At 37.0% G+C, this 27,088-nt stretch overlaps 1 protein-coding gene across 1 annotated transcript in view; it reads right to left on the bottom strand.

The window, feature by feature from the left end:
* ptprjb.1 (protein tyrosine phosphatase receptor type Jb, tandem duplicate 1) overlaps nucleotides 1–27,088 on the bottom strand; it is an 89,623-nt gene that overhangs the window by 27,356 nt on the left and 35,179 nt on the right. Inside the window, exons 9-14 of the mRNA XM_058408749.1 lie at nucleotides 3,686–3,946; nucleotides 2,917–3,180; nucleotides 2,500–2,760; nucleotides 1,480–1,737; nucleotides 740–997; nucleotides 156–416 (exon numbers count right to left, since the gene is read on the bottom strand). Of these exons, the coding sequence (XP_058264732.1) occupies nucleotides 156–416; nucleotides 740–997; nucleotides 1,480–1,737; nucleotides 2,500–2,760; nucleotides 2,917–3,180; nucleotides 3,686–3,946 (1,563 nt within the window). The remainder of the gene's footprint in view (nucleotides 1–155; nucleotides 417–739; nucleotides 998–1,479; nucleotides 1,738–2,499; nucleotides 2,761–2,916; nucleotides 3,181–3,685; nucleotides 3,947–27,088) is intronic.

Here is a 27,088-nt window from a genome sequence, read left to right as displayed (position 1 = left end):
ACGTCTACATATACTGAAACACAGACAGATATAATACCACAGAGAGAAACTGTATTTTAAGCAGGTTCAGATGTTTAGTCGAAATGTATTTAAAATTCAATCCAATCAGTCTAATGTGTATGGCTGTCTTTATTTAATAGCAGTTCAGGACTTACTTGTGAATTCTGAGATTTGAGTTGGTGCTCCTGTAGTTTGGTTATCTGCAGCTACTGCAGTAACAGTGAATGTGTATTTCACTCCAGCAGTCAGACCAGTGACAGTGTAAGACATGTCTGAAGTGTTACTGCTCTTATTCACACTGCCATCAGTCCAGTTTACTGTAAATAAGGAGCTGTTCCCATTTGGCTTATTCCAGGTTAGAGACACAGATGATGGAGTTTTATTAGAAACATTCAGACTGGTGACAGAATTTGGCTCTGTAAATCATAGACAAACATACACACACATGCACACGTTTTATTTATTCACATCTAAACATCTTAAAACATTGTTTTTAGTAATGCATTTAAATCCAAGTGTTTAAAATTCTGAATTATTAAAGCTCTATTTGATAAATACTCAAACATTACTACATATACAGAGACACAGAAATATAATTACACAGAAGAACTGTATTACTCATTTTGAACAGTATTGTATTTTAAGCAGGTTTAGATGTTTAATCAAAATTAATCTAAAATTCAATCCAATCAGTCTAATGTGTATGGCTGTCTTTATTTAAAAGCAGTTTAGGACTTACTTGTGAATGCTGAGGTTTGAGCTGGTGCTCCTGTAGTTTGGTTATCTGCAGCTACTGCAGTAACAGTGAATGTGTATTTCACTCCAGCAGTCAGACCAGTGACATTGTAAGACGTGTCTGAAGTGTTACTGCTGTTATTCACACTGCCATCAGTCCAGTTTACTGTAAAGGAGCTGCTCCCATTTGGCTTATTCCAGGTTAGACACACAGATGATGGAGTTTTGTTAGAGACAGTGAGACTGCTGACAGAATTTGGCTCTGTATATCATAGACACACACACACAAATGTGATAATTAGTCACAATAATAATTGTATTATCTATTAAAAAGTGATTAAATAGGCTTTCTTATTTAACAAGCACCCTCCTGCCCTCTCATGCTCAATACTTGAAGCAGCATCAAAAGTGAAAATCTCACCCATGTGGATATTAGACAACCAATTATTTAAAGAATTATAATCTAATGTACTTTCTGTGGGCAAATAAATGTAGTTTTTTTTTTACTGTTTACTGCATACAACTAGAGAATCACTGAAAATCCACCATTCAGATAAGTTTTCCCAATTGCCACATTATCAACTGTACAAATTATAATATTATGCCCATATACTCCTTAAACAGGAAATGGTTGAGATGCAGGATCAGGAGCAGAGTAATATTAATTTCACACAAGCCCATTGCCAATAATGACTATATATCTATTTATTCTTAATGCAAAAATGTCATCAGTTTAGGACTTACTTGTAAATGCTGAGGTTTGAGCTGGTGCTCCTGTAGTTTGGTTATCTGCAGCTACTGCAGTAACAGTGAATGTGTATTTCACTCCAGCAGTCAGACCAGTGACAGTGTAAGATGTGTCTGAAGTGTTACTGCTGATATTCACACTGTCACCAGTCCAGTTTACTGTAAAGGAGCTGCTCCCATTTGGCTTATTCCAGGTTAGAGACACAGATGATGAAGTTTTGTTAGAGACAGTGAGACCGGTGACAACATCTGGATCTGTGTATCACACAGAGAGAGAGAGAGAGAGAGAGAGAGAGAGAGAGAGAGAGCAAAATGCACAGTATTAAAGTTAGTGATCAAATGGGACTGCAACCAGAGCAGAAGCCATTAAGCCTAATAGTTTGAGGTACAACAGGGTGCAGTTCCCCCTTCAGAAAGCAGGCTAGACACACATGAAACACTCCTACTGGTTTAACTAACATGTGCTTTAAATGATCAGGTTGAATCTTTAAAAAAGTTTGGTAAAGCAAGAGCAAATTGGAGTTTACATAACTAACACATACTCCAACATCCAGCATGTGCACCATGCCTCTTTTTTGTTTGAAACTGGGCAAATGTGCTGTTTGAAGGCAACAAAACTGTGCATCTACTTAAGAAGAAGCTTTTATGGTGGAGAAACATCTCTGCACAACCAAGGTAGGTTAATACCTGAGAAATTGAATTGTGGACTATTTCAATAAGATGCCCAAAACACCTGTGTGAATGCAGAGCATATTTTGTTAAAGTTTGGTGGCTTGATGATGTTGCATTAGTTATTAAATATGGAATAGTGGTCCCTACCTGACTCATGTGTTACCACTGTCAGGTGTATTGAAATAAGGGTTACTGAGAACAATGCAATACTGGTAATTATTTAAAAACATATATTTTTCAGTCTACAAAACAATATATTGAATATAAATTCTGAGATTTGATTCATGTTTCAATTATTATTCCAGTTGCATAATACCATTATTTTATCTGCAGCATAATTCTTACTTGTGAATGCTGAGATTTGAGTTGGTGCTCCTGTAGTTTGGTTATCTGTAGCTACTGCAGTAACAGTGAATGTGTAGTTCACTCCAGCAGTCAGACCAGTGACAGTGTAAGACGTGTCTGAAGTGTTACTGCTTTTATTCACACTGCCATCAGTCCAGTTTACTGTAAAGAAGGAGCTGCTCCCATTTGGCATATTCCAGGTTAGAGACACAGATGATGGAGTTTTACTAGAGACATTGAGTTTGGTGACAGAATTTGGCTCTGTAAATCAAAGACACACACACACACACACACGCACACACACACAAGTGTATTTTTCACATCTAAGTAAAACATTTTAAAACATTGTTTTGTAAGAAATGCATTTAAATTCAGGTGTTTAAAATTCTGAAGTACATGATGAAATACAGGGTTTACTTGTGAAAGCTGAGATCTGAGTTGATTCTCCTGCAGTGTTTCCATCTGCAGCAACTGCAGTGACAGTGAATGTGTAGCTCACTCCAGCAGTCAGACCAGTGACAGTGTAAGATGGATTGCTTGAATTGTCACTGCTCATATTCCCACTGCCATAATTCCAACATATTCTAAAGAAGGACCTGTTCCCATTTGGCTCATTCCAGGTTAAAGACACAGATGATGAGTTTTTGCTTGAGAAATTGAGACTGGTGACAACATTCGGGTCTGTCAATCATAGACACACACACACACACACACACACACAGCTTGATATGCCAACAAGATCAAAACAAATATTTTGTAATTAACGACAGATTTCAAGAGAATGGGCATAATGATTGCATAAAGTAGGTATTAAACAATAATTCATATTGGTGAAACTATTATCTTCTTCTTCTACAAAATTATTCTCAGAAAACTATTTTCCAAATTATAGTAAATACTAAATAATAAACAATGGCTATACAACAAATGCAAATGGATAAAAATACCTTTAAGCACAATCAGTGTAAGTTTAAAAGGTTTCACACATTTAGACCAGAATTGTTTTAATGCTCAGTGAGGAGGATGACGAAGGAGGAAAAAGATCTTATAACAAACCACCTTTATAACTGCTATCTTCATTTGGAATGATTGCACATACAGTGATTGTGTTAAAAAATACTATCTGTAATTATTCACCTCTATTATTAAAATTATTTTATAACTTAATATAAAGTATAGGACTTACTTGTGAATGCTGAGGTTTGAGCTGGTGCTCCTGTAGTTTGGTTATCTGCAGCTACTGCAGTAACAGTGAATGTGTATTTCACTCCAGCAGTCAGACCAGTGACATTGTAAGACGTGTCTGAAGTGTTACTACTTTTATTCACACTGCCCCCAGTCCAGTTTACTGTAAAGAAGGAGCTGTTCCCATTTGGCTTATTCCAGGTTAGATACACAGATGATGGAGTTTTACTAGAAACATTGAGACTGCTGACAACTTCTGGGTCTGTGAATCACACAAACATATACACGCATACACAGACACACACATACAGAGAGAGAGATTAGAATTTCTGATCAATAACTGCTAAAACAGTGTGACAACCTAAAAAGCATACATTCACATACCTATGTACAGACATATAAAGAAAAAAGAGTTACTTTAATTAATACTTTACTTTAATTAATTAAAGTAAAAGAGTTACTTTAATTAATGTTCAAACATTAAAGGAAAATAGAAAAAAGTGTGACCCCTGTGATTTTAACTATGGCATGACTCCTGGTTTTTGTTAGTTCTGACCTCCTGGGATTTTCACACACAACAGTCTCTAGAACAGTCACACAGAATTATAAAAACAAAAAATCCCATGAGCCCTCTGTCTGAATCGGCTGTTGCTGATGAGAGGAGAATAGACTCTGACTGGAGTTGAACCAATGTGGTCTTCTGCTTTCGTAGCCCATCCATCTTAAGGTCGATGTTTTGTGCATGCAGAGATGATTTTCTTCTCACCACAGGTGTAAAGGGTGATTATTTGGGTTACTATATTCTTCCTTACAGCTGGAACCTATCTGGCCATTTATTCTCTGACCACTCTTTCCAACAATGTGTTCTCACCCAAAAAATTGTTGTTCACTGATTGTTTACTGTTGTATGTATCATTTTGTGAAAACTCTAGAGACTGACATGGGAAAATCCCAGGAGATCAGCAGTTTCTTAAATACTTCAATCCAGCCCATCTGGTACCAACATCAATGCCATGTCTTGACTTGACTCTTGATAAAGGTCATAGAGATCACACATTTTCTTCATTCTGATGGTTGCTCTAAACATTATAAGGTTTTAGGTCAGTATCTGCATGGTTTTATGCATTGTGCTGCCTGCCACATGACTGACTGATTAGATAACTGCATGAATGACAGGCTGACAAGTGATCATGATAAAGTGGTTGGTTTGCATATTATTCATTAAGGGCTTTATTTGGAGTTGAAGTGAGGTAAATAACAGAATTGCTCACAGCAGTATACATAACTCAGAAGTAACTATGAGATATGTGAATATTGTGGGATTTGTCAGGAAATAGAATCGCATGTCAATTATGCTTGTGTCGATTTTTTCGTGTGTGATATCGTCTTCTGTGAGGAGAAGTTTGCTAACAATATATGGCACTCTCAAGCAATCATATCATCCCTGTAAAGCAGGGGTGTCCAATCTTCTCCAGAAAGGGCCGGTGTGGGTGCAGGTTTTCATTCCAACCAAGCACAAGCTACTCCTGGCTAATCAACTGATCTTGGCTTTCAGTAGACTCAGGTATGGCTTCTGCTCGGTTGGAATGAAAACCTGCACCCACACCGGCCCTTTGCGGATAAGATTGGACACCCCTGCTGTACAGGAAACAGCTACAACTAAACAGCAGGTTTGTGGGTCATATGTGGGTCCTATGGGTCCTAAGTCACCTAAATAGCTATTGCATCAATGTGATCAATATAGAAAATATTTTCAAAATATAAAGGTAATACAGTGATATCATAATAGTGATAGTGATTAAATTAATAATTTGTTTTCACTTATCAGATGAACTGCAGTGTACATTGTACATTTGTTTTTAGATGTTGGTGAAATCCATCTTGCGACTGTATTACACGTTACATTATTAATTTGTTGATGACTAATAAGTTATTTTGCAATTAAGTCTTTGCAATATTCTGTATTTTGTACAAGCCATCATGATATACAGTACAAGCCAACAAGCCTACACTGGCATGGTCTTGGAACAGATTTAATACTAACTACAGTGTAATTGTGCCTGACTGTAACTAAAGTGAAATTGTGTAATACTCAGCAAAAACTGCAAAATGCAGCAAAGACTGCAAATAACACAGCTTGAGCTCCTGATCAATTTGTTGAATATATCTTTTAGGTCAAGCCAGAGCAAGAACTTCTTTTTCAGTCAAAGCAATCACCCAAGTGTTATTCTTGGGTGATTCTTGTTTTAGGGATGTATTCTTGGACAATGCATTCTGCATGAATGTATGTATATAAAAAAAAAAATCATATATAAGCAAGCACATAAAAAATCTAAAACAAATAAACATAGATAAAAAAGATAATTGTAATAAAATGTGTTTTGAGATAAAGATAAAATTGCCCAACTATTATTAATTTAAATTGCATCACATAGGAATAATAGGCTCTATTTTGTGCCAATAAAGAATAAAATGTATTTTTGCTATGGTAATAAATTATTGTGCTGTGCAATAGGGTGTTACTTGCTAAATTTGCTGACACAGTAAGATGTCCACATCCATTTTGGTTCAAAATGCAAACACAGCTAAAGAATACTTCTTCAATTTCTTACAGCCCAGGTTAATGGATATACAATATTTTTGTCAGTCCACTTCAATATAAATAGGCCACGATTACAAACCCAATACAACAAACTTTGCTACTTTATCTGTAATAAGAACAAACCATTCAGCTGTGGCTACTGAAGGCCACAACAGAAAGCCTTTCAGTTACACACAAACTTTTTTTAACTAGTGTTTAAATCAGCAATGCTCATATATAGTAGATTCCAATAACATACTATCTGGCAATTTATCATTTCACATATTAGAGCAATTGTAGAATAACATCTGCAAAACAAGTCTTACTTGTGAATGCTGAGATTTGAGCTGGTGCTCCTGTAGTTTGGTTATCTGTAGCTACTGCAGTAACAGTGAATGTGTATTTCACTCCAGCAGTCAGACCAGTGACATTGTAAGACGTGTTTGAAGTGTTACTGCTGTTATTCACACTGCCATCAGTCCAGTTTACTGTAAATAAGGAGCTGCTCCCATTTGGCTCATTCCAGGTTAGATACACAGATGATGGAGTTTTGTTAGAGACACTGAGACTGCTGACATCTGGACACACACACACACACACACACACACACACACACACAGTTAATTATCCAGGTTAACAAATGATATCATTTAACAAAAATTGTTTGAACAATATGACTGTTCTGCATTTTACATACAGAAATAAAGAGAAATACAGAGAGAAAACAATTGATCCCAATTTCTTTTTAAAAAAAAATATGATATACATATCATAGCTCTAGAAATAGAGTAGACCAGTTTGTGGCAGTACTAATTACACAAAGCAAACAAAAGGTATGACACAGGATCTGTCCTGTGCTAAAGAAAACTTTGCTAAAAATGGTCTACAGAAAAGTTTGGTCTACATTTGGTTTGGTTTGCATTTTGGTCATTTTGGTTCAAGGACCCTAAATAGAAGTACAGAAAATGGGTTGTATTAATGAATAGCATTTCTCTGCAAGTGTTTACAGATGAAATGATGTCCCACTGTTCAAGATCTTTATTAGGTCATGCTTTAAATGTGGGAATGAGAATGACTTCAATGGGTTTTTTTTGCAGAAAAGTCTCCATTCCATAAGACAATTGTTTATGTTTTAAAATACTGGGTTAAAGTAATAGTATATTGTGTCAAATGTGTCACACATGTCCTTATTTATTATATGTTTATGTTTAGTTTAGCATGAGAGGAATCTCACTTTAACACTCCCAAGTCTTGAAACAAAGGACTGCACCTCAGCTACTTTAGAGCAGTCATGGAGGACCACATATCTTAGGACATCATTTGGGTGTATTAAATTTTTTTTTTAAAAATTAGAAAACTGAACAGGCTATTAGACTATTATTAGACTAATAGCTGGTGGTGTCATCATAATCCAATAAGCCAAACTTATATATTTAACCCAGTGATGCTTTGTAGTAAACATTGTGGTAATAATGGAATTTCCTTCCGTATCTATCTATCTATCTATCTATCTATCTATCTATCTATCTATCTATCTATAAGGGGTCTGAATACCTGTGTGATATTTCAGTAAGAAAAATGTAAAAAATTTAAAAAAAAAAAAAAAAAAAAAAGAAGAACAAAAGAAAAGAAAAGAAAAATGGGTCTGCATATTATATTCATATAATAAAAAAATACATTTGATTAAATAGGTTTAAATAGGACCAAATTCTCAGATATTGAAGCAACACAAAAACAAGTGTATCTTCTTGCACCGACCAGTCACAGTGTAATTTTGCACTTGTGAAATGTCAGATGCAAATGAAGTATATTAATAAACATTTTCCAGCACAAGCATATGCATGACAACGTTCATTTCATGTGATTGTTTTGTGCCAGTAGATGGCACTGCTGAACTTCCTGAGGCTGCAGCTGACGCGTGAGAACCAAGGAGCAGGAAAATGCTTTAAATATGACTAATATTTTCTCCTCCAGGTATGTTATCTGCTTCCTTCACATTCCACAGGGTCCAATCATATCCTCTACTTAGTTACTTTCTAATCAAAGATTCCCCAATGAATGAAAGCTACAGCTCTGTCTCACACTGCAAAACTGATCTTACTGGCCTGACAGCACTAGGTTTCCTGGCTTGACATGAAAGGAAACCTCAACATATAACTTCCTCCTCTTATATAAAATCCTACTGTATATGAAGAAAATGAAAGGTTAACCATTTTAAATTACTTACTTGGACCAGCCACGTCTGAGCTCTGAAAGAGAGAGATGACAGATAAATAAAAAGCTCGCCATAATGTTATTGTAATCAAATGGCAGTAAAGATTAAAAAAAAAAGAAAAGTAAAAATTAGTTTCAACTTTATATCTCAATATTTACATCAGCTGGTAACATGTAAACTGCAGGTTAGACACCAACTTATACAGAGCAGTATTTAACTTCCTTTCTATTTGAATTGAATACAAACCACCAAGCTGAATATGTGTCTAGGTGTAGGAAAACAACTGGGAACAGCCTTAACACTCAGACATCTCTATTTTTTATGATTGTGACACACCCTTTATCAGAATTACATTTTTTGGTATACGTTTGGTATTTTCATAAGCATATTGCTGAAGAGCAGCACGAACTGAACAAAAGAGCTAAGTTTGAATAAAAAGATTATTAAGAGGTGTGGTTAGGTGAGGGTCTGCAAACAAATCAAAACCCTAGTGTGTGCACTGTGGCACAATGATGTGTTTGTAATAAGATTTGGATTATCATTTATACATTTTATATAAAGTCTTAGTGGTAGAAATAACCAGTTAGCTGACATAAAGTAAAACAATTCTGTTTTCAGTACTTTCATTATACACTATATTGCCAAAAGTATTCGCTCACCCATCCAAATAATCAGAATCAGGTGTTCCAATCACTTCCATGGCCACAGGTGTATAAAATCAAGCACCTAGGCATGCAGACTGTTTTTACAAACATTTGTGAAAGGATGGGTCGCTCTCAGGAGCTCAGTGAATTCCAGCGTGGAACTGTGATAGGATGCCACCTGTGCAACAAATCCAGTCGTGAAATTTCCTCGCTCCTAAATATTCCACAGTCAACTGTCAGCTGTATTATAAGAACGTGGAAGTGTTTGGGAACGACAGCAACTCAGCCACGAAGTGGTAGGCCACGTAAACTGACGGAGCGGGGTCAGCGGATGCTGAGGCGCATAGTGTGAAGAGGTCGCCAACTTTCTGCAGAGTCAATCGCTACAGACCTCCAAACTTCATGTGGCCTTCAGATTAGCTCAAGAACAGAGCGCAGAGAGCTTCATGGAATGGGTTTCCATGGCCGAGCAGCTGCATCCAAGCCATACATCACCAAGTGCAATGCAAAGCGTCGGATACAGTGGTGTAAAGCACGCCGCCACTGGACTCTAGAGCAGTGGAGACGCGTTCTCTGGAGTGACGAATCGCGCTTCTCCATCTGGCAATCTGATGGACGAGTCTGGGTTTGGCGGTTGCCAGGAGAACGGTACTTGTCTGACTGCATTGTGCCAAGTGTAAAGTTTGGTGGAGGGGGGATTATGGTGTGGGGTTGTTTTTCAGGAGCTGGGCTTGGCCCCTTTGTTCCAGTGAAAGGAACTCTGAATGCTTCAGCATAGCAAGACATTTTGGACAATTCCATGCTCCCAACTTTGTGGGAACAGTTTGGAGCTGGCCCCTTCCTCTTCCAACATGACTGTGCACCAGTGCACAAAGCAAGGTCCATAAAGACATGGATGACAGAGTCTGGTGTGGATGAACTTGACTGGCCTGCACAGAGTCCTGACCTCAACCCGATCACCTTTGGGATGAATTAGAGCGGAGACTGGGAGCCAGGCCTTCTCGTCCAACATCAGTGTGTGACCTCACAAATGCGCTTCTGGAAGAATGGTCAAAAATTCCCATAAACACACTCCTAAACCTCGTGGACAGCCTTCCCAGAAGAGTTGAAGCTGTTATAGCTGCAAAGGGTGGACCGATGTTATATTGAACCCTATGGATTAGGAATGGGATGTCACTTAAGTTCATATGCGAGTCAAGGCAGGTGAGCGAATACTTTTGGCAATATAGTGTATTTTATGTTAATGTAGTGGTAGTATAACAGCACCAAGACTTCCGATACATATAACAGACTAATGTGGAGATGCAGGGGTGTAAAAGAAAGATGCCAAAGACATGACAAACAAGACATTAGAGTTTGTGGTTTTAAATGTGTAAATGCACATTTGCTATTTATATATCACATCTTCACATCTTTAATAATTTGAAAGAACTTTGCAATGTGTTCTTTTAAATAAGGCACTGCGTTGTGGGAGAATTACAGACTCTTGGCTTTATACGATCTGCTTCATGCCATCTTTAACAGAGAAAAACCATTTCACAATTTTATACCAGGGTGTAAGAAAAGGCATTCTGTGCCTGCATCTGCTCTAAGAGGTGGTTTTCAGAGGCCCCCATCCCGACCAAAATAAGGTCGAAACTGGCCGAATTTGCATGCTATACGCTTTTCTGCCATTCTGCCTTCACCACAGCTGATTTATTTCTGACATCAAAAACACCAACAGAGTTCAAACAAAAAAAAAAACCCCTAGGTTTCACATAATTAAAATATAAAACCCTCAGCATCTGTAACTAGAGCCATTAAACCAAACCTACGATTCTGTAATTAAAAATGTCCAACAAGTCCAATCAACTTAAATTATATTTCAACTGGATGCTGATGATCAACATTAACATGTACTTTGGTGAAGCTGGTATAGACATGATCTTTTATTTTATGGTTTTTAACAAGGACCAGTCACAGTGGATGGGTTGGTTGAGACTAACAAGTTGTTTTCAGCAATATTAAACCAAAAAATGGTGCCCTGAAGTGTCTTTCACACAGACAAAAATGTTGATATGGTAAAAAGAAAAAGAGAAAAAGCTCTGTGATCACATTACAGTGTTTCTAAAGAGTATTCTGTGGCCAATTTCATTGCTGCTCAGGCACTCTTCAGTTACACGCTACTAATACTACATAAAAAAGCTTAAGAGATAATGTATGAAATCATGATGAATCTTTAGTGCTAACTACAACAGCTTCATTGTTACAAACAACAGAGGTCTATTATATGTCTTTAATCATTAATAGGAAATTGAATTGAAAGGCCTTTTACAAACATGCCAACAATGTCACTCAATGAGCGGTCTATTTACTAGACTGGTAAATATTAACAAATTCCCCTACCACAATCAGTTCAGTTAGTCTTTTTTCAGTAGAACAATCAGTGTAAAGATTATTTACTGAATATTAGATTTAGTCCAGACTCTACACAATGGGTGTGTAGCATTGCCTTGGCATACAGGGAGCAGGAAGAGCATCATACTAATACCACAATTGCCACTTCCCACAACGACTGTTCTCAAAGAGCCTTGCGTTGCTGCTGACCCTCCTGACCCTTTTCCACTGCTCTGCCCTGTCTCGAACTCAATACTCTATTCTTTATGAAGGTCACAGAACATGCTGATATAATGTTGAGCTATGTATAGCATTTTCATAAGGACTACTGCATATGCCTACAATTGTTACAACAATCTCTACTTACAGACTTTTAACAATGTAATATTAAGTACGTGGTGATGTCACCAAAGACATTTCTTAAAAAACCCCTTTCACACCTCTGAGAATTTTAACTCTGAGAAAGAGATAGGACAGCAGAAAGGGCATCTAGTGTTTACACTTTTCTACCCAGGCTCAAATTTCAACACTGGCTTTAAAAATAAAATTAACACATTAAATGGGTGGATAAATAAATTTAATGAAGAGATAATAAAATCTCAATTTATGTTTTGCCAAACTACATTCAGGGTCCAATGTGTCTTATGTGTGTCTCTTAAGTTATCTGATTGTCTTTAATTGAATTATTTTATACATTTATGTCATTTAATTATTTTATACATTTATGTGTGTCGTTCAAAATAACCCCAAATATCTAGCAAATCATAGCATGTATCAAAAGCCAGTGAATGCAGGAAAGGTTACAGGGTTATAACATTTCAGCTTATACTAGATATTCTGGATATTCTGTTTTGATAATGCTATGCCTGTGTTGTTGTTCTGCAGGCTTAGATTTAGTTCCCTGGACTGGTGCTCACAGAACTTTGAGTCAGCTACTTAGTAGATTTTTATCAATTCACAAGGTTTAAAATCACAATGTTCCTTGTACTGATGATAATGGTTTGTTCCATTATGAAAACTAAACTATGACTAAACTAAACATAGTTCAATGACCTGTTCAAAATACATGATAAAAGTACATTTCTTTATCAAATAAAATTCTAAACCATCTTTAAACTCTTTCACAAGGCGCCTATGCAAAGTAATTATATTAAGACATGTTACACACTACACAGTGAAGCAAGAAAGCACACCCGCAGTGCTAAATGAACTATATGTGTATGTGTGCTAATGCTCACACTTCTTGCTTGTGATGGTGTGAGTGACACCATTTTGCGATATAATGTTTTATCTTTGAGGAGGTTTCAAGTTTTGTAGTTGTTTTTAGGCTGATACAATATCTTCTAAATAGAAATAGCATGTTGTATTACATTTTTTTCATTCATAGTTGCCCATTAGAGTAACATTATTAACGAAAAACTAAAAACACCCAGTAATCTGTATTTCTGTGTGTGGAAACAGCTTTTTGATGGGGTGTGAGAGGAGAAAGGTCAGACTGGTTCTAGCTAACAGGAAGGCTACAATATCTCAAATAACATTTCTTTACAAAAATGATTAGCAAAAAGCATCACAACACAACATGACATTGAAATCCTTTAGATGGATGACCTTCAACAGCAGAAAGCCACTTCACGTTTCACTCCTGTCGGCTAAAAACAGGAATCTAAGACTACACTGGCACATATTCACCAAAACTGGACAGGTTGGCAGCGTGTTTTGTTTTTTTTCCCCAATCCTCAGTTGTCCATGTTGCGTGAGCCTGTCCCTATTATAGCCTCAGATTCCTGGGCTTGGCTAACAGGAGTGGAACCCAATGTGGTCTTCTGAAGTTTTATTAGCCTGACCGATTGCATGACAGATTAGCTAACATAATTTGCATATTTAGGGGGAAAAAAAAATACCAACAAAGAGTGTATTATTTGAACACTAAAACACTTTACTTAGTGGTTAGGAATATGGTACCTTATCAGTAATTTGGTATTGCATTCATGTCCCATCTAATTTTAGAAATAGTATAATGTTAGAAAAATGTGCACATTGTCTATTTCATTATTGACCTTGAGGGCTGGTTTATAAATAGCTGGCAGACTGGATCTAATTTCTCAGACAGACTAATCTCACTCATCTTTGCATCTCACCAGAGCAGTATGATTTTAGAATTAGCAGTACGTAGATGAAGTTTATAGCAGTTTATATCTGCAGAATAAATGTTGGATTTTTCATTATTGTCTAACTGTTTTCTTGTTCTAAGAAAATTCTGCAATGTTCCTCACTTTTTGTTTCCTCTCCCGCAAACAGACACACACACACTTGTCAATAAGGAAGTTTAAATAGAGTAGTTACAGTATGAAACAATTTTTGCTGTCATGGTGTCACCTATATTTTACGGCATGGGTGATGGGCAACTGATGTGACAAACTAATACTGATCATCAGCATTTTTTATAACACTGCTGATTCCATTATTACGACATGTTCTACAAAATGTTTTAAACAGAATCTTTCCCTTTATGTTTTAACTCAGCTTCCCTTTTAACAGAAAAGTGGGGGTGGACAAATAAATTCATTAGCTAGCATAACTGTCAATATTTACAAACTTGAGACAAACATTTGTCTGTCAACACATCTTAAGTATTGAGTTACTTAACTGCCAGAAAATTAGCTTTTCTATTTGATAATAGCATTAAATATACATCTAAATGAATACAGAATTGCAGGCATGAACACAATTCAATGCTTTGCAATGGTGATTTCAGTCTTGAACCCAAAAATTTAAAGGAGCTTTCTAAGTTAAGCATATAAGGATGGTCCAAGATCTGTTTCTAGGCAGTCTTTAGGCTGTTCTCTAAGCTTATCAGTGCTGTTATTTTCTCTAGGGTGCCAATAATTTCAAAACCATTGTTTTCCAAAGGAGTTAGCACTCCTTAGAAGTTTTATATTAAAAATGTACAGCATCCCCAGGCATTTAAGCTCAAAATATAACGCATTCATTTTCTATATAAATTATTGACTAGCAATGCTTTCTTCTCTATCTTTTTATTCATATAGCCTCTAACTTATTACAACATGGGTAGGATTTTGTATTTGGGATTGTTAATGCATAACACATTACCCAAGTGAATGAACAGCCACTTCCTCAATTCCTGGTATGTGTTCACCACTGCGCATCAATGCAAATGTCTCTATAAATGATCTTACTGTGTTTCAAGCCAATTTCCTTATTTATCACTAAAACTGTCAGTCATTGGATTTTGTCATGTACAAAAGGACAAATCATAATCTTTGTTATACCATATATAAAACTTGGCCTGGACAAGATTTTAAATGCTTTCATTGTTTTGCGAATGCTGGTCTTCTGCCTGGTGAGAATCTATGTGCTGTGGAATTGTGGCACCTGCTAACTAGTTCTCATGTCATCGTTAACGTTTAAAGGTTCCTCAAGGCGTCTTTAAATACATAAGCGTTCGTAGCAGCTTTGACAATGCAGCGGTTTCGGGTTTCTTTAAGGAAACACAAAATAAGGACTGCCTAGTGGAACAACCAAAGGACTCTTCAGTTTTAGATTTAACCTAAAAAGTTACAGTTAAGAAAAGCCAATTCACCTTTTGACCCTGGAGCTGACAGGCAGCAATACTAACTGATAACACACTGTTGCTTTAAAAGCTTTAAAACATCCAACAACAAAAAAAATCCCTGGGAATGTACTACATTGTTAGTAAAGTGAATGTAATGAATAGTCAAATTGTCAAACTGTCTATCCCATTATTCAGTCAATAACAGGATGGTTTGGCATACACAAATGCATCTGCCCTTCCTACACTACAATTTCTGTGTAGTGTGGCCAATTATTGTCAACCATAGAGAAGAGAAAGGGAACATCATATAATTCCTTAAAATTTTGTCAATAATAGCTAAACACTCTCTAACAGTTGCACATTTCAAACAGGGAACAAGCTCCAACCAAGGACTCTGACACATACTCCCGAAACTTCCCATTACTGTGTAGCTGAAATTTTGTTCCAACTTCCTGGAAGATGTCAATACAGGTAAAACAAAGGCATGCCATTCTGTTCCACTTTGTTTATGGATAATCAAACAGCTTCCTGGAGGAATCTACTCCACTGCTTTTGTTCGCTCTCAGTAACATGTAACACTCCCACATTGCAGTGCACATACTGAACCTGTCAAACCTGTATACAATACAGCATAGTGTTAGCTCAAATATAAAAGGGAAACTGACAGTGATATCACCTTACTTAGAATTGCTTAGCCGGTCCAAATTAAAAAATATTTACAGTTCCTTGAATACATATCCATACGTTGCATATCCTTAACTGAATAGGGATGTTAAAGAAGAACATATAGGTGTGATGAACAGGCGTCCACAAATCTTTGGTCAAATAGTGTACAATAAAATAGTACTTTACAGTACTATTAAAATAGTACTTTAGATAAGCTACTTTTGTCAACATAAAAGGAGATAGAGGTGACTCAAGTAGTTAAGTAGTCAAGTAGTTAATGCTCTGGGTTGTTGATCAGTAGGTCAGGGTTCAAGCCCCAGCACTGCCAAGCTGCCACTGTTGGGCCCCTTGAGCTAGGCCCTGGATCCTCTCTTCTCCAGGGATGCTGTATCATAACTGCCCCTTTGTTGAGGTACAGTATGTGAAGAAAAGTATTCTGCTATAATGTATGTGTGGTGATAATATTGGATTCTTCTTCTTTCAATAAGAATTAAGTCAGGGGATTGGAATGGCCTTATCAGTGGATTAATCCTGGTAAGGGATCATTTCCTTTCTGGAACAGCCAACCATGGCCCAGTTGTAGCTTCTTGACAGAGGAGGCAAGATTTACATTTAAAATCCCCTTGTATATCTTAAATATCCATCATTCCTAACAAGTAGACCAACATCATCACAAATCCACAAATAAATTGAACAGTGGGGATTAGGTTCTTTGTTGTATAACTCTCTGTCTTTTCATGCCAAACCCACCTTGCGTGTAAGTTGTCAAAAACTTTTTTAAAAAATGTGCATACTTTCCAAATAATTTGTTGCATGGAGACTAAGTGACCCCAAAATGCTACCATATTCTGATGATCCCCAACTATGATTTTCGGAGAAATTTTCACCTCTATAACCGTCCTAATTTCCCGCTGCATGTTAGGGGAAAATACACTTACACCCTCTTCTAGGCAGGCTCATTTCAATTCTAGTCAAGTTTTTATTTATTGCTGTAACAGTGGTATGAGATTCTTTAGTGAAGTTAATGTGTAGGTAATTTTATTGACATTGCAGGATTTAGGAAGGCCATAACTTCACCGCATTTCATTTAAGTAACCTTATATTGATAAAGGAACTAACTCTGTCACTTCATATTTATGAAACAGGAAGTGCATTTGAGTAACCAATTGAGTTCCTAGACACTCTGGTGTACTTACAAAAGTAAAATAAAATAGGAAACAAGTTTCAGTTATGTTTTTTTCATTTCAGTGTCTGTACCGCTTATCCAATCTATTCTCAGGTCATGGGGAGCCTGTGCCTATCTCAGGCGTCATCGGGCATCAAGGCAGGATACACCCTGGACAGAGTGCCAACCCATCGCAAAGCACACACACACACTCATTCAATCACACACTATGGACAATTTAAAGACTCCAATCAGCGCAACAGTTCTTTGGACTGTGGGAGGAAACCCACCAAGGACAGGGCGAACATGCAAACTCCACACACACAGTAAGCAGGAGCGAGATTCAAATCCAGGAGACTGGAGGTGTGAGGCAAACCTGCTACCCACTAAGCCACCACGCCACCTTCAGTTATGTTCTTATTCATTAGAATTCCTATGATTTCCATTGCCTGAGGGAAAGGTTACGTTTTAACAGATTTGTTTTTACATTTTCATTTCTTAGAATAAATGAGCTGTTTTAAAATTAAGTATATATATATCACCTTTTATTGTATGATTTCTTTAATTAACCTCATGTTTTTAATTATAAATTTTCATTAACTCTACAACTTTTGAAGCTGAATGTCTGTCTTGAACCATTATGTTTGGGGTGTCAGAGTTCAATGGTCCTCTGCTCACATGTTTTCAGAAAAACTTTTTTGGGACCCCAAACAATGAGGAAGTAAATGCAATCTCAACAAAACCATGAAGGCATAGCTAAATGAATCCACTGTACTACTACTTTTTTTGCGGGTAGTGGTGGTGTTTTGAGATTTTTTTGCACATCTTTTTTGCTCATTACTTTTCTGTTCAAGCTTTGTCTTTTCCAATATTAATTCATTTTAATCTGCTAGCACAGTAATGTAACATGTTTCATATTACAGCCTTTAAAATAAATGCATAACCATATGCATTAATTCTAAAATGTAATTTTGATTCGGTCTATGGCTATGGTTACTTTCACATAAAGAGAAGTAAATAAGTATGCCCAACTCATAGGGTTCCCCATATTACCGTAAACAGCATTGTTACTAGTTCTTCTATTAGTCAAACAGACATTAGTTGAATAGAGAACTGACTTTCAAGCAGCTACATGAAATGTGTTGGCACTGAGGGCACTGTACTGTAGCTGAATATCTTCTTTAATGCAAATCCAGATGCAGATGCAAAACAATGACCTGTAATGCATGGTCAACACTAGAAATTAAGGTTGTTTTTAACCACATCAGCTGTTCTACTGTTCTGACAGGAAAATTTCCATGCTACAAATGGAAAACTCATCAGTACAACCCTGTGGGAATGATATACCATCAGATAATCATGCAAATGAAGAAAGCACATTAAAGCATAGTTTTAGCATTACAAAAACATTCCAAATCAGGTTTCTAAATCGTTTCATATTTTTTCTCTTGATCTTTTACGTTTGTTCCTTTTGCATCTTGTAAACTCATGTCTGTACTTAGCCTTGTCTGTTCCCTGTTTCACCTCTCTTTTTAGGTGCCATGCTTCTGCTCTGTTCCTTGAGTAGTCATGCATATGTAAATCTGCAATGCTGAGCTATGGTACTGAGTACTTTATTTCCTTGTTCTTTCCTCATCACATAATGTACCTATCTGGACCCTGATTGTTGATATGCCAGTGATAAACCTCTTCCCTGACCCCAGCCTTGCACTTTGATTAAGTGTTAAAGTGTTAAGTGTAAAAATAATAATACAAAGACTCTTTCTCCTAATAGGTACAGTTCTGAGAATGCATGTTGATATAAAGATATAATTATAAGCACACATTTCCCTACATTGATGACGTTGGATTCCATGTTAAACCTTTCGCAGGGTTTTATGCAAAGCAGTGCAACATTCTGTCTGACTTCAAATGCCCACATGGCTTACTGAGTAGCTGTTATGCCAGGGAAACGCTATTATGAAAATGACAAGACTGATACAAGGATGGTCTTCATTCTGGATGGTCTTCCTTCATGTTCCATTAGGTCCTAATATCTGAATTCAGCTAATCCAGAAGGCCAGGCCATACCACTGATGTGTTGAATCCACAGGGTTCTTGTAGGTGCTCAGATAATACTTGCCATGAAAAACAAAAATGCCCAGGGGACATTTCAAAGACAGATTTTAGACCATCCGTTTTGAGTAACACCCAAACCGGTACTTATCACACATATTAGAAATAACAGAAAAAGAATAAGCAAGAAAAACAGGCCATAATTTTCTTTCAGTCATCCTAGTCAGCCTATCCTAAATTCTAGGTGTGAGGTAGACTGGCATGCCTGTCATTTGCAAGGCAACACTTTATAGTATTAGTTATTTTCAAACATGTTTATTTATGTATCAGCACTGACTCCTGTTTCTAACATTGCACTATTAGTATCTTCTTAAGATTGAAGCTGAGGTGTTATCCTTTTGTTAAGAGCAATTTAACAAAAGTAGCTGTATCACGTAAAGTGATCTTTTGGAATTACAATTGTATACTATTCTATATTACTTTATACCTTTTAATAATTATTTTTCTTACACAAATAGTTATATGACACAAATAGTTATATAACAAAATATATGGCCGTTTTTACATCAAAAATTACTTTGAAGTATCTTCTAATACAAACCTAAAAATGTTATATGCTCATGAGGATGATAGCTCAATATTCAAAAATCAGAGATTTGTCTCATGTAAATGATTGTAATGTAAAATGTAAATGTAAACATAAATATAAATAAATCAATATAACACATTATGATTTTGTTGCAATGGGCAATATTAGTAGAAGTGTTTTCATTATATATAGTTTACACATAAAGCAGGATTCCGTGAATATTCACAAAGCAATTACAAAAAGCATAATGACATTTGTCTTTCACCTGTCACCCATTAAGGGACAACAAAGGCGAGAATGCTTGCAGTTTTGCAGTTGATACCACCAAATGCCTTTTTACACTTTGACATACTAAGTCTATTAACTTACAAGTCACAGTGCATGCATCTCTATTCAGCAAAGAGCCAAACAATAATGCAGGAGAAGAATAACAGGAAAGAAATGAAGATGTGAGATTTTTAACACAAACTCCAGTGACCCCAAATCACCTGTTCAGGGAGGTGTAGTGAAGGGGACTTGTTTCTCCTAAACTGACAGAGTTTTGCTGTTCATTCTTCCTGAATACTGCTATGAATTAAGTAATGCCACCTTGACCTAAGTATTGTAATTTAAAATAAAGCTGAAGTGTACTTTACAGTTGAGCACGTTTCTGTACCCCTTTATGTAAAGTAACTCACAATGAAGACAAAATTCAAAGAAGCCACAGAGCTGAAGCGTTTAGAGATAAGTATCCTGACATTTGAACTCTTCAGATCACCAGCCCAGAACTTAAAGCTGAAACAACCACTGCTTTTTACTGATAACCACTGCTTTTTACTGATAACTACTGCTTTTTACTGATAACTACTTTGTTTTCATATTTACTTCTGACATAGTAATGACCACTGTTACTTTAAAGACAAACAAAAATGTGAAAATCTATATACTTCTGTATCTTAGTTCAATTCTCTGTTGATGAACATCAGGAGAGAGGCCTTATTCCAAACTCTTATTACATTCTTATTACATTCTTGTTCAGTGTAGGACATAAAATCCTTTTGAAAATATTGGCATAAATTTATCCAATGATTACTTATAGGTTACTCCATCAGGCCTTGCTGCAAAAAATCCTGGTGCCACATACTAACCACATGCACACAGATCCACGAAACTTTTTCCGTTTCCCACTAAAATCAAAGACCTCACTTATCACAATTTTAGCTTCTTTAGAATCAAGTGATTTTATCTCAAAGCATTTCCTGTTGTCCAAAGAAAACAGTTTTATGTGCACTCTTGCTACAAGTAGTCTTTACTCCGTGAAGACTAAACAACCAAAAGATCTGTTTAGATTTAGAAAATATAATTTAACAGGAAGGTCTGTGTAACACAATGTGATATTACTGGGAAATGATCATACACTCATTTGCAAGGTCAGGAGTCAGAAAACAATCACGGAATTAAAATGTTTCAGTTCCCCTATTTCTAAGTGCATTTAAATAAGTTTCAGTAGTGGCCTATAATGACACAGACATTTCACAACACACTTTACAAGCCCAGAAACTAATGTTTTATCAATTCTATACATAGCAAAGACCAATAAACATTCAGAGTCAGCTTTCAGCTAGAGGACAAGTGTATAAGGGCTCTTAAGCCGTTGCATTTACATGAACTACAAAATATGAGGAACTTCACGTGAAAACTCTCGCCTAGCCTACTACTGTAGACAATTTTACTTTCAACCTTAGCCATGGGTTAAATGAAGAATGTTAAAAATGTCTTTTTGGTAAGAACTAGCACAAACTGGTAACATGCTGGTAATAGAACTCTTTGGTGTCCCGCACGTACATTGTCTTCTGTTTCTTTCCATTAAAGGTTTTAGTGTAAGCATTCAGATGATGTGCTACAAAGTGTTGTAATATCATGCAAGAAACTTGTATTTTGTATTTTGTGTCATTTTTAAAGGTCACTGGATGTACCAAGAAAAGGAAAAACGATACAACATCCCAAAAATATACTCAGGATCAAAATATTCACCTACTAAAGGATCAAAAGATTTACATTTGACAGTTTTATCAAGTCTAGTTCATAAACAATAGTGATTCGCCTACTTTTCCAAGCCCCTTCGCAAGTCTGATAACGTTTAACTTTTCCACAAACACTGATGGAGTTCATACTAATCCAGCGCTGTACCTGATGGAACAGGTGCATGGCTTTAGGTTTGAACCGTCATTACATCGTTCACTAGTCCTACACGATCAAACTTTTATCGTCAACGTTATTAAAAACAGATACCTACCTGAACTTGACACAGGCTCAAGAGAGTCGCATGAAGAAATATTCTTAACGAAAGCCGTGTCATGATCCCTGTTTGAGTCCAGCTGAGCGGGGGAGCCTCATATGTCCTGTTAAAAGTTTGCTCGCGCGAGCTCACCTCTTTCTGAAGACGCTCTGCCTCGAGCTCGAGACAGTTCGAGTTCGCTAAAAAAAAAATGTTTTCATAAAAGTATATATAAACAAATGAGAACAGAAAAACAAAACTCGCCGCCACAGACCCTCTAGGAGTGTGTGCGATATCTCACACTGTAAGATACTGTGAGATAAAGGAAGACAGATTTTGAATATACACTACTGGGTGGAGCGGCCATCGGGCACCAGCAGTCACTTCTGATGGCCTAGCGCACTAGTTCCGCCTTTTCACTAGGCCTCCAGAGCTCACGCCACAATGCTCTCTCTCTCTCTCTTTCTCTCACTCACTCTCTCGTTTTACCGCAAGCAGTGTATGTGGCTTTCTAACAGCTAAAAAGGAAGTTAGGCCATATGCATGTAGAAAGAAAAAACCCTTCTTTTGAAAGACCCCCAGAAGATGACCTGTTTTAGTGTTGTGTTTTTCTGGATGTCATCACTATGTCATCTGATATTTCAATAAAGTCATGTGGTCAACTGCAATTTTACTTGTCATTTGTCCATATCAGAAATTCAAGAATGACTAAAGAACACCCTTATGATCAGAGCACAGGTTCAATTTTAAGAACAACAGGGCAGTGTACCACCATATTTATCCAAGCCATCAAAGCTTTCTTATTCCTGATTTTCTACTCATCTGGATGATCTTCCACTCATCTGGATGCGCTAAAACAACATGGATCATTTTAACACTGATATTCCTGATATTAATTTTTAATTTCACTATTAGTGAAAAATCACATGTAATCACATGTAATCTTCTGGTTCTACTTACAAGGGTTTTACACCAGGACTTACAGTGGAATTCAGTAACTGGGGTGTAGAAATGTTTTAGTTTCATCTACTGGTGGTTTCTAAGAGAATCAGAAATGAGATCTGTTAGTTGTTGTGGTCTCCTTTTCATATTCAGATTACTCTGAGAATATAAACCACTGCTGTGTTTGCAGCATTTCTTTTAACAGTTTCACAGCATACAAAACACTTCCTGTTCCATCCTGTTCTACTATCATTGCTGCGGGTCAGAATGACCCATTTTGACTGCTTATATAACCCCACATACTGTACATATCTGCAGGAAAGTCTCCAAGAAAGTCACATCAACTCAGCAGACATGATCACTCAAATGTTCATGTTTCATATTCAAAATTACAGAAGAATTATTGTAAAACATAAACAAACAAACAAACAAAAGTCAAATACCTCTACAATAAAGAATTAGATGAGAATATGGCAAGTGAACTTACAAGAACTGAGAACAAAATCAACAGAACGATGCCACCCCAATCATGTAGTAGGTTCATATTTTGGGATATTTATCTATTAATGATCTATTAAAACACAGTAATCTCCTTATAGTGATGCATTTATAAAAAAAAATCCCGGTAACTTTCTGGTGTAGTTCTTCCCTTTAGATTCATCTGTTAACCATATACCAGATAACAAATATACCAAAACTTAGGATCTCCTACATATGTTCAAACTGTCAGGTTTTCTAGGTTTTTCTATAACAATCATGCATTAGAAGAGAACATATGCAATCACAAAGTTTTTGGTAAGCAACCCCTTATCACATCAGACATTTTTAAGCATTAAAGGAACATTTCTGGAATGTAACAGTCTAATCTTCAAATTGTTGAATACATATTAAACATGGACATGGACACAGAACTAACAGGGATATACAGTATCTTTTATTATATCAGTAATATTTTATTATATCTTTTCATGTGACAACACTGAAGAAATGACACTCTGCTACAATGTAAATTAGTGAGTGTACAGCCTGTATAACAGTGTAAATTTGCTGTCCCCTCAAAATAACTCAACACACAGCTATTAATGTCTAAACCGTTGGCAACAAAAGTGAGTACACCCCTAAGTGGAAATGTCCAAATTGGGCCCAAAGTGTCACTATTTTTTGTGGCCACCATTATTTTCCAGCACTGCCTTAGCTCCCTTTGCATGGAGTTCACCAGAGCTTCACAGGTGGCCCCTGGAGTCCTCTTCTACTCCTCCATGTTGATATCACAGAGCTGGTGGATGTTAGAGACCTTGCGCTCCCCCACCTTCCGTTTGAGGATGCCCCACAGATGCTCAATAGGGTTTAGGTCTGGAGACATGCTTGGCCAGTCCATCACCTTTACCCTCAGCTTCTTTAGCAAGGCAGTCTTGGAGGTGTGTTTGGGGTCGTTATCATGCTGGAATACTGCCCTGTGGCCCAGTCTCCGAAGGGAGGGGATCATGCTCTGCTTCAGTATGTCACAGTACATGTTGGCATTCATGGTTCCCTCAATGAACTGTAGCTCCCCAGTGCCGGCAGCACTCATGCAGGCCCAGACCATGACACTCCCACCACCATGCTTGACTGTAGGCAAGACACACTTGTCTTTGTACTCCTCACCTGGTTGCTGCCACACACGCTTGACACCATCTGAACCAAACAAGTTTATCTTGGTCTTATCGGACCACAGGACATGGTTCCAATAATCCATGTCCTTAGTCTGCTTGTCTTCAGCAAACTGTATGCGGGCTTTCTTGTGCATCATCTTTAGTAGAGGCTTCCTTCTGGGGCGACAGCCATGCAGACCAATTTGATGCAGTGTGTGGCGTATGGTCTGAGCACTGACAGGCTGACCCCCCACCCCTTCAACCTCCGCAGCAATACTGGCACTCATACGTCTATTTCCCAAAGACGACCTCCAGATATGATGCTGAGCATGTGCACTCAACTTCTTTGGTCGACCATGGCGAGGCCTGTTCTGAGTGGAACCTGTCCTGTAAAACCACTGTATGGTCTTGCCCACCGTGCTGCAGCTCAGTTTCAGGGTCTTAGCAATCTTCTTATAGCCTAGGCCATCTTTATGTTCGTGTTCTTTGCCATGAGGTGCCATGTTGAACTTCCAGTGACCAGTATGAGAGCGTGTGAGAGCGCTAACACCAAATTTAACACATCTGCTCCCCATTCACACCTGAGACCTTGTAACACTAACGAGTCACATGACACCGGGGAGGGTAAGTGGCTAACTGGGCCCAATTTAGACATTTCCACTTAGGGGTGTACTCACTTTTGTTGCCAACAGTTTAGACATTAATGGCTGTGTGTTGAGTTATTTTGAGGGGACAGCAAATTTACACTGCAATACAGGCTGTACACTCACTACTTTACATTGTAGCAGAGTGTCATTTCTTCAGTGTTGTCACATGAAAAGGTATAATAAAATATTTACAAAAATGTGAGGGGTGTACTCACTTTTGTGAGTTACTGTAAATGCTGTGAGTAAAACAAGTTAACAATAATTGTAAGGTAGTTAGAAAGATCTGGGAGCAAGTTGTAGGACAAATGAAAAAACAAGCAAATGGTAGTGAACTAAGACAGCATCACATGAAGTTAATTCTGTAACATCAAAACTAGAAGAGTGAGTAAAGAGATTTTTATATAGGATTTCACAGACCCACACATATTTCCTCATTCTGTAACTTCTGTTATTTAAAACTGCCATGAGAGTCTTTTTAAACTATGGCTTGCATGTGAAGATTTGTGTTTTCTGTAAGCCTTCGAAAAATAATGGACAATATACCTGACTTTAATCCCTACTGTTGAATTTACTGGTACATAGTTAAAGTCTGACTGAACTGCTAGGGTTTTATTTCCTGACGTTTATCGTTATTTAAATCAGGCTGTCAGTATATTAAGGCTTAGATCTTGCTATAATTATGCCAAAAATCATGCGGCCTGTGGATGACTTTATGTTATACCTAATACAACTAAACAGTGACAATACATTGTCAGCTTTAATACTGACCTCACAGCAATCTCTTATAACTGTTTTACTGCAATATAAAACCCTCATACTTCCTGTATAAACAAAGAAATTCCTTCTTTATTAAACTTTAACATCAAAGTTCAACATAATAGTTTCTTCTCATGGAGTGTAGAATCATTTCAGTCCCCTATGATTTAAGCTATTTACAGAGACTGCAAATTGCTCTAATTACACACAAACAACGGATGTAGAAACACAAACAGCATGTATTTATGTCACCATGGTACTTTGGAGAATATGGTTAATGCAGTTCCTTATCAAATGTCACCTCTTAGTCAGCACTGGGGCCCTCACTGACTGGACAGATATGAATGATGGTATGTAGAGGTATAGCCACTAGCCTGGTCCTCCAGGGTGAGGGTGCGTCTGCTCATGAGAGGTCATTAGCCTCCAATAAAGGCCAGTTCCTTTCCTCTCTCTGCTGAGTGGTTTTCCTATAAACAGAGACCTCAGGCACAAACACCATAACAAAATGCATACAAACTAGTGCTTCAAGCACACAGTTAAAATCCAAACTAAGATTTGTCTTTTTGTAAAAAGTTACAACTTCTAGAATTCTAAACAGACATTTTAATTACAGCAAATGTTTCTGTAGGCAAAAACATATTAATAGGTTTAGTTACTACTACTTTTTCATATATAAAGTGTTAATAACATTAATAATGTCTCCCTTTTGCTTTTCTTTTATCTTTCTTCTAGGCTCTGTTTTAAAATACATGTATGACAAAGAAATAAGTCCTAATTGATCAGGGATTAGCTTTTTTCTAAACTTAATCCCTACATTTAAGTTTGAAAAAGTCTAAAACTGAATAATGATATAAAAAAGTATATCACCATAATGCATGGGTATATATCAGTTCTGTTAGGTCCTGTGGTTTTCTCACATGCATTACTAGATAAAAGGTTTCAAGGGTACAATAGTGTGTAAAGCCAAGGGCAATGTTAGGGTGCACACTTTTTACTCCACTACAAGTAATTTCAATTTCTTCACAGCTTGCTGTTGAACATCATTTTCATCATGAAAGAGAACAAGGCTGCAGGGTATCGGACTTTCTCTAGATAATTAACTCACCGTTCTCTAGATCATTAATTTCACCTAGTTAATGATTTGGGGCGTTTTGAAGTTCTCCTGCAAAGCCTCACATGACAGCATTAAAAAGGAGGAACAATGAGAACATGTTTTGTTATACATCTTCCTGGTGGTTTTGGCTGAGTTAATTTTAGATTTGTTGACACATCTGTCATTATGCAGCTTAATTTTACACTCTAAAAT

This window comes from Hemibagrus wyckioides, linkage group LG14 (assembly GCF_019097595.1).
Source record: "Hemibagrus wyckioides isolate EC202008001 linkage group LG14, SWU_Hwy_1.0, whole genome shotgun sequence".
Lineage (NCBI taxonomy): Eukaryota > Metazoa > Chordata > Actinopteri > Siluriformes > Bagridae > Hemibagrus > Hemibagrus wyckioides.
Note: the sequence above shows the minus strand (reverse complement) of the source record. Positions and strands in the feature narration are given on the sequence as shown.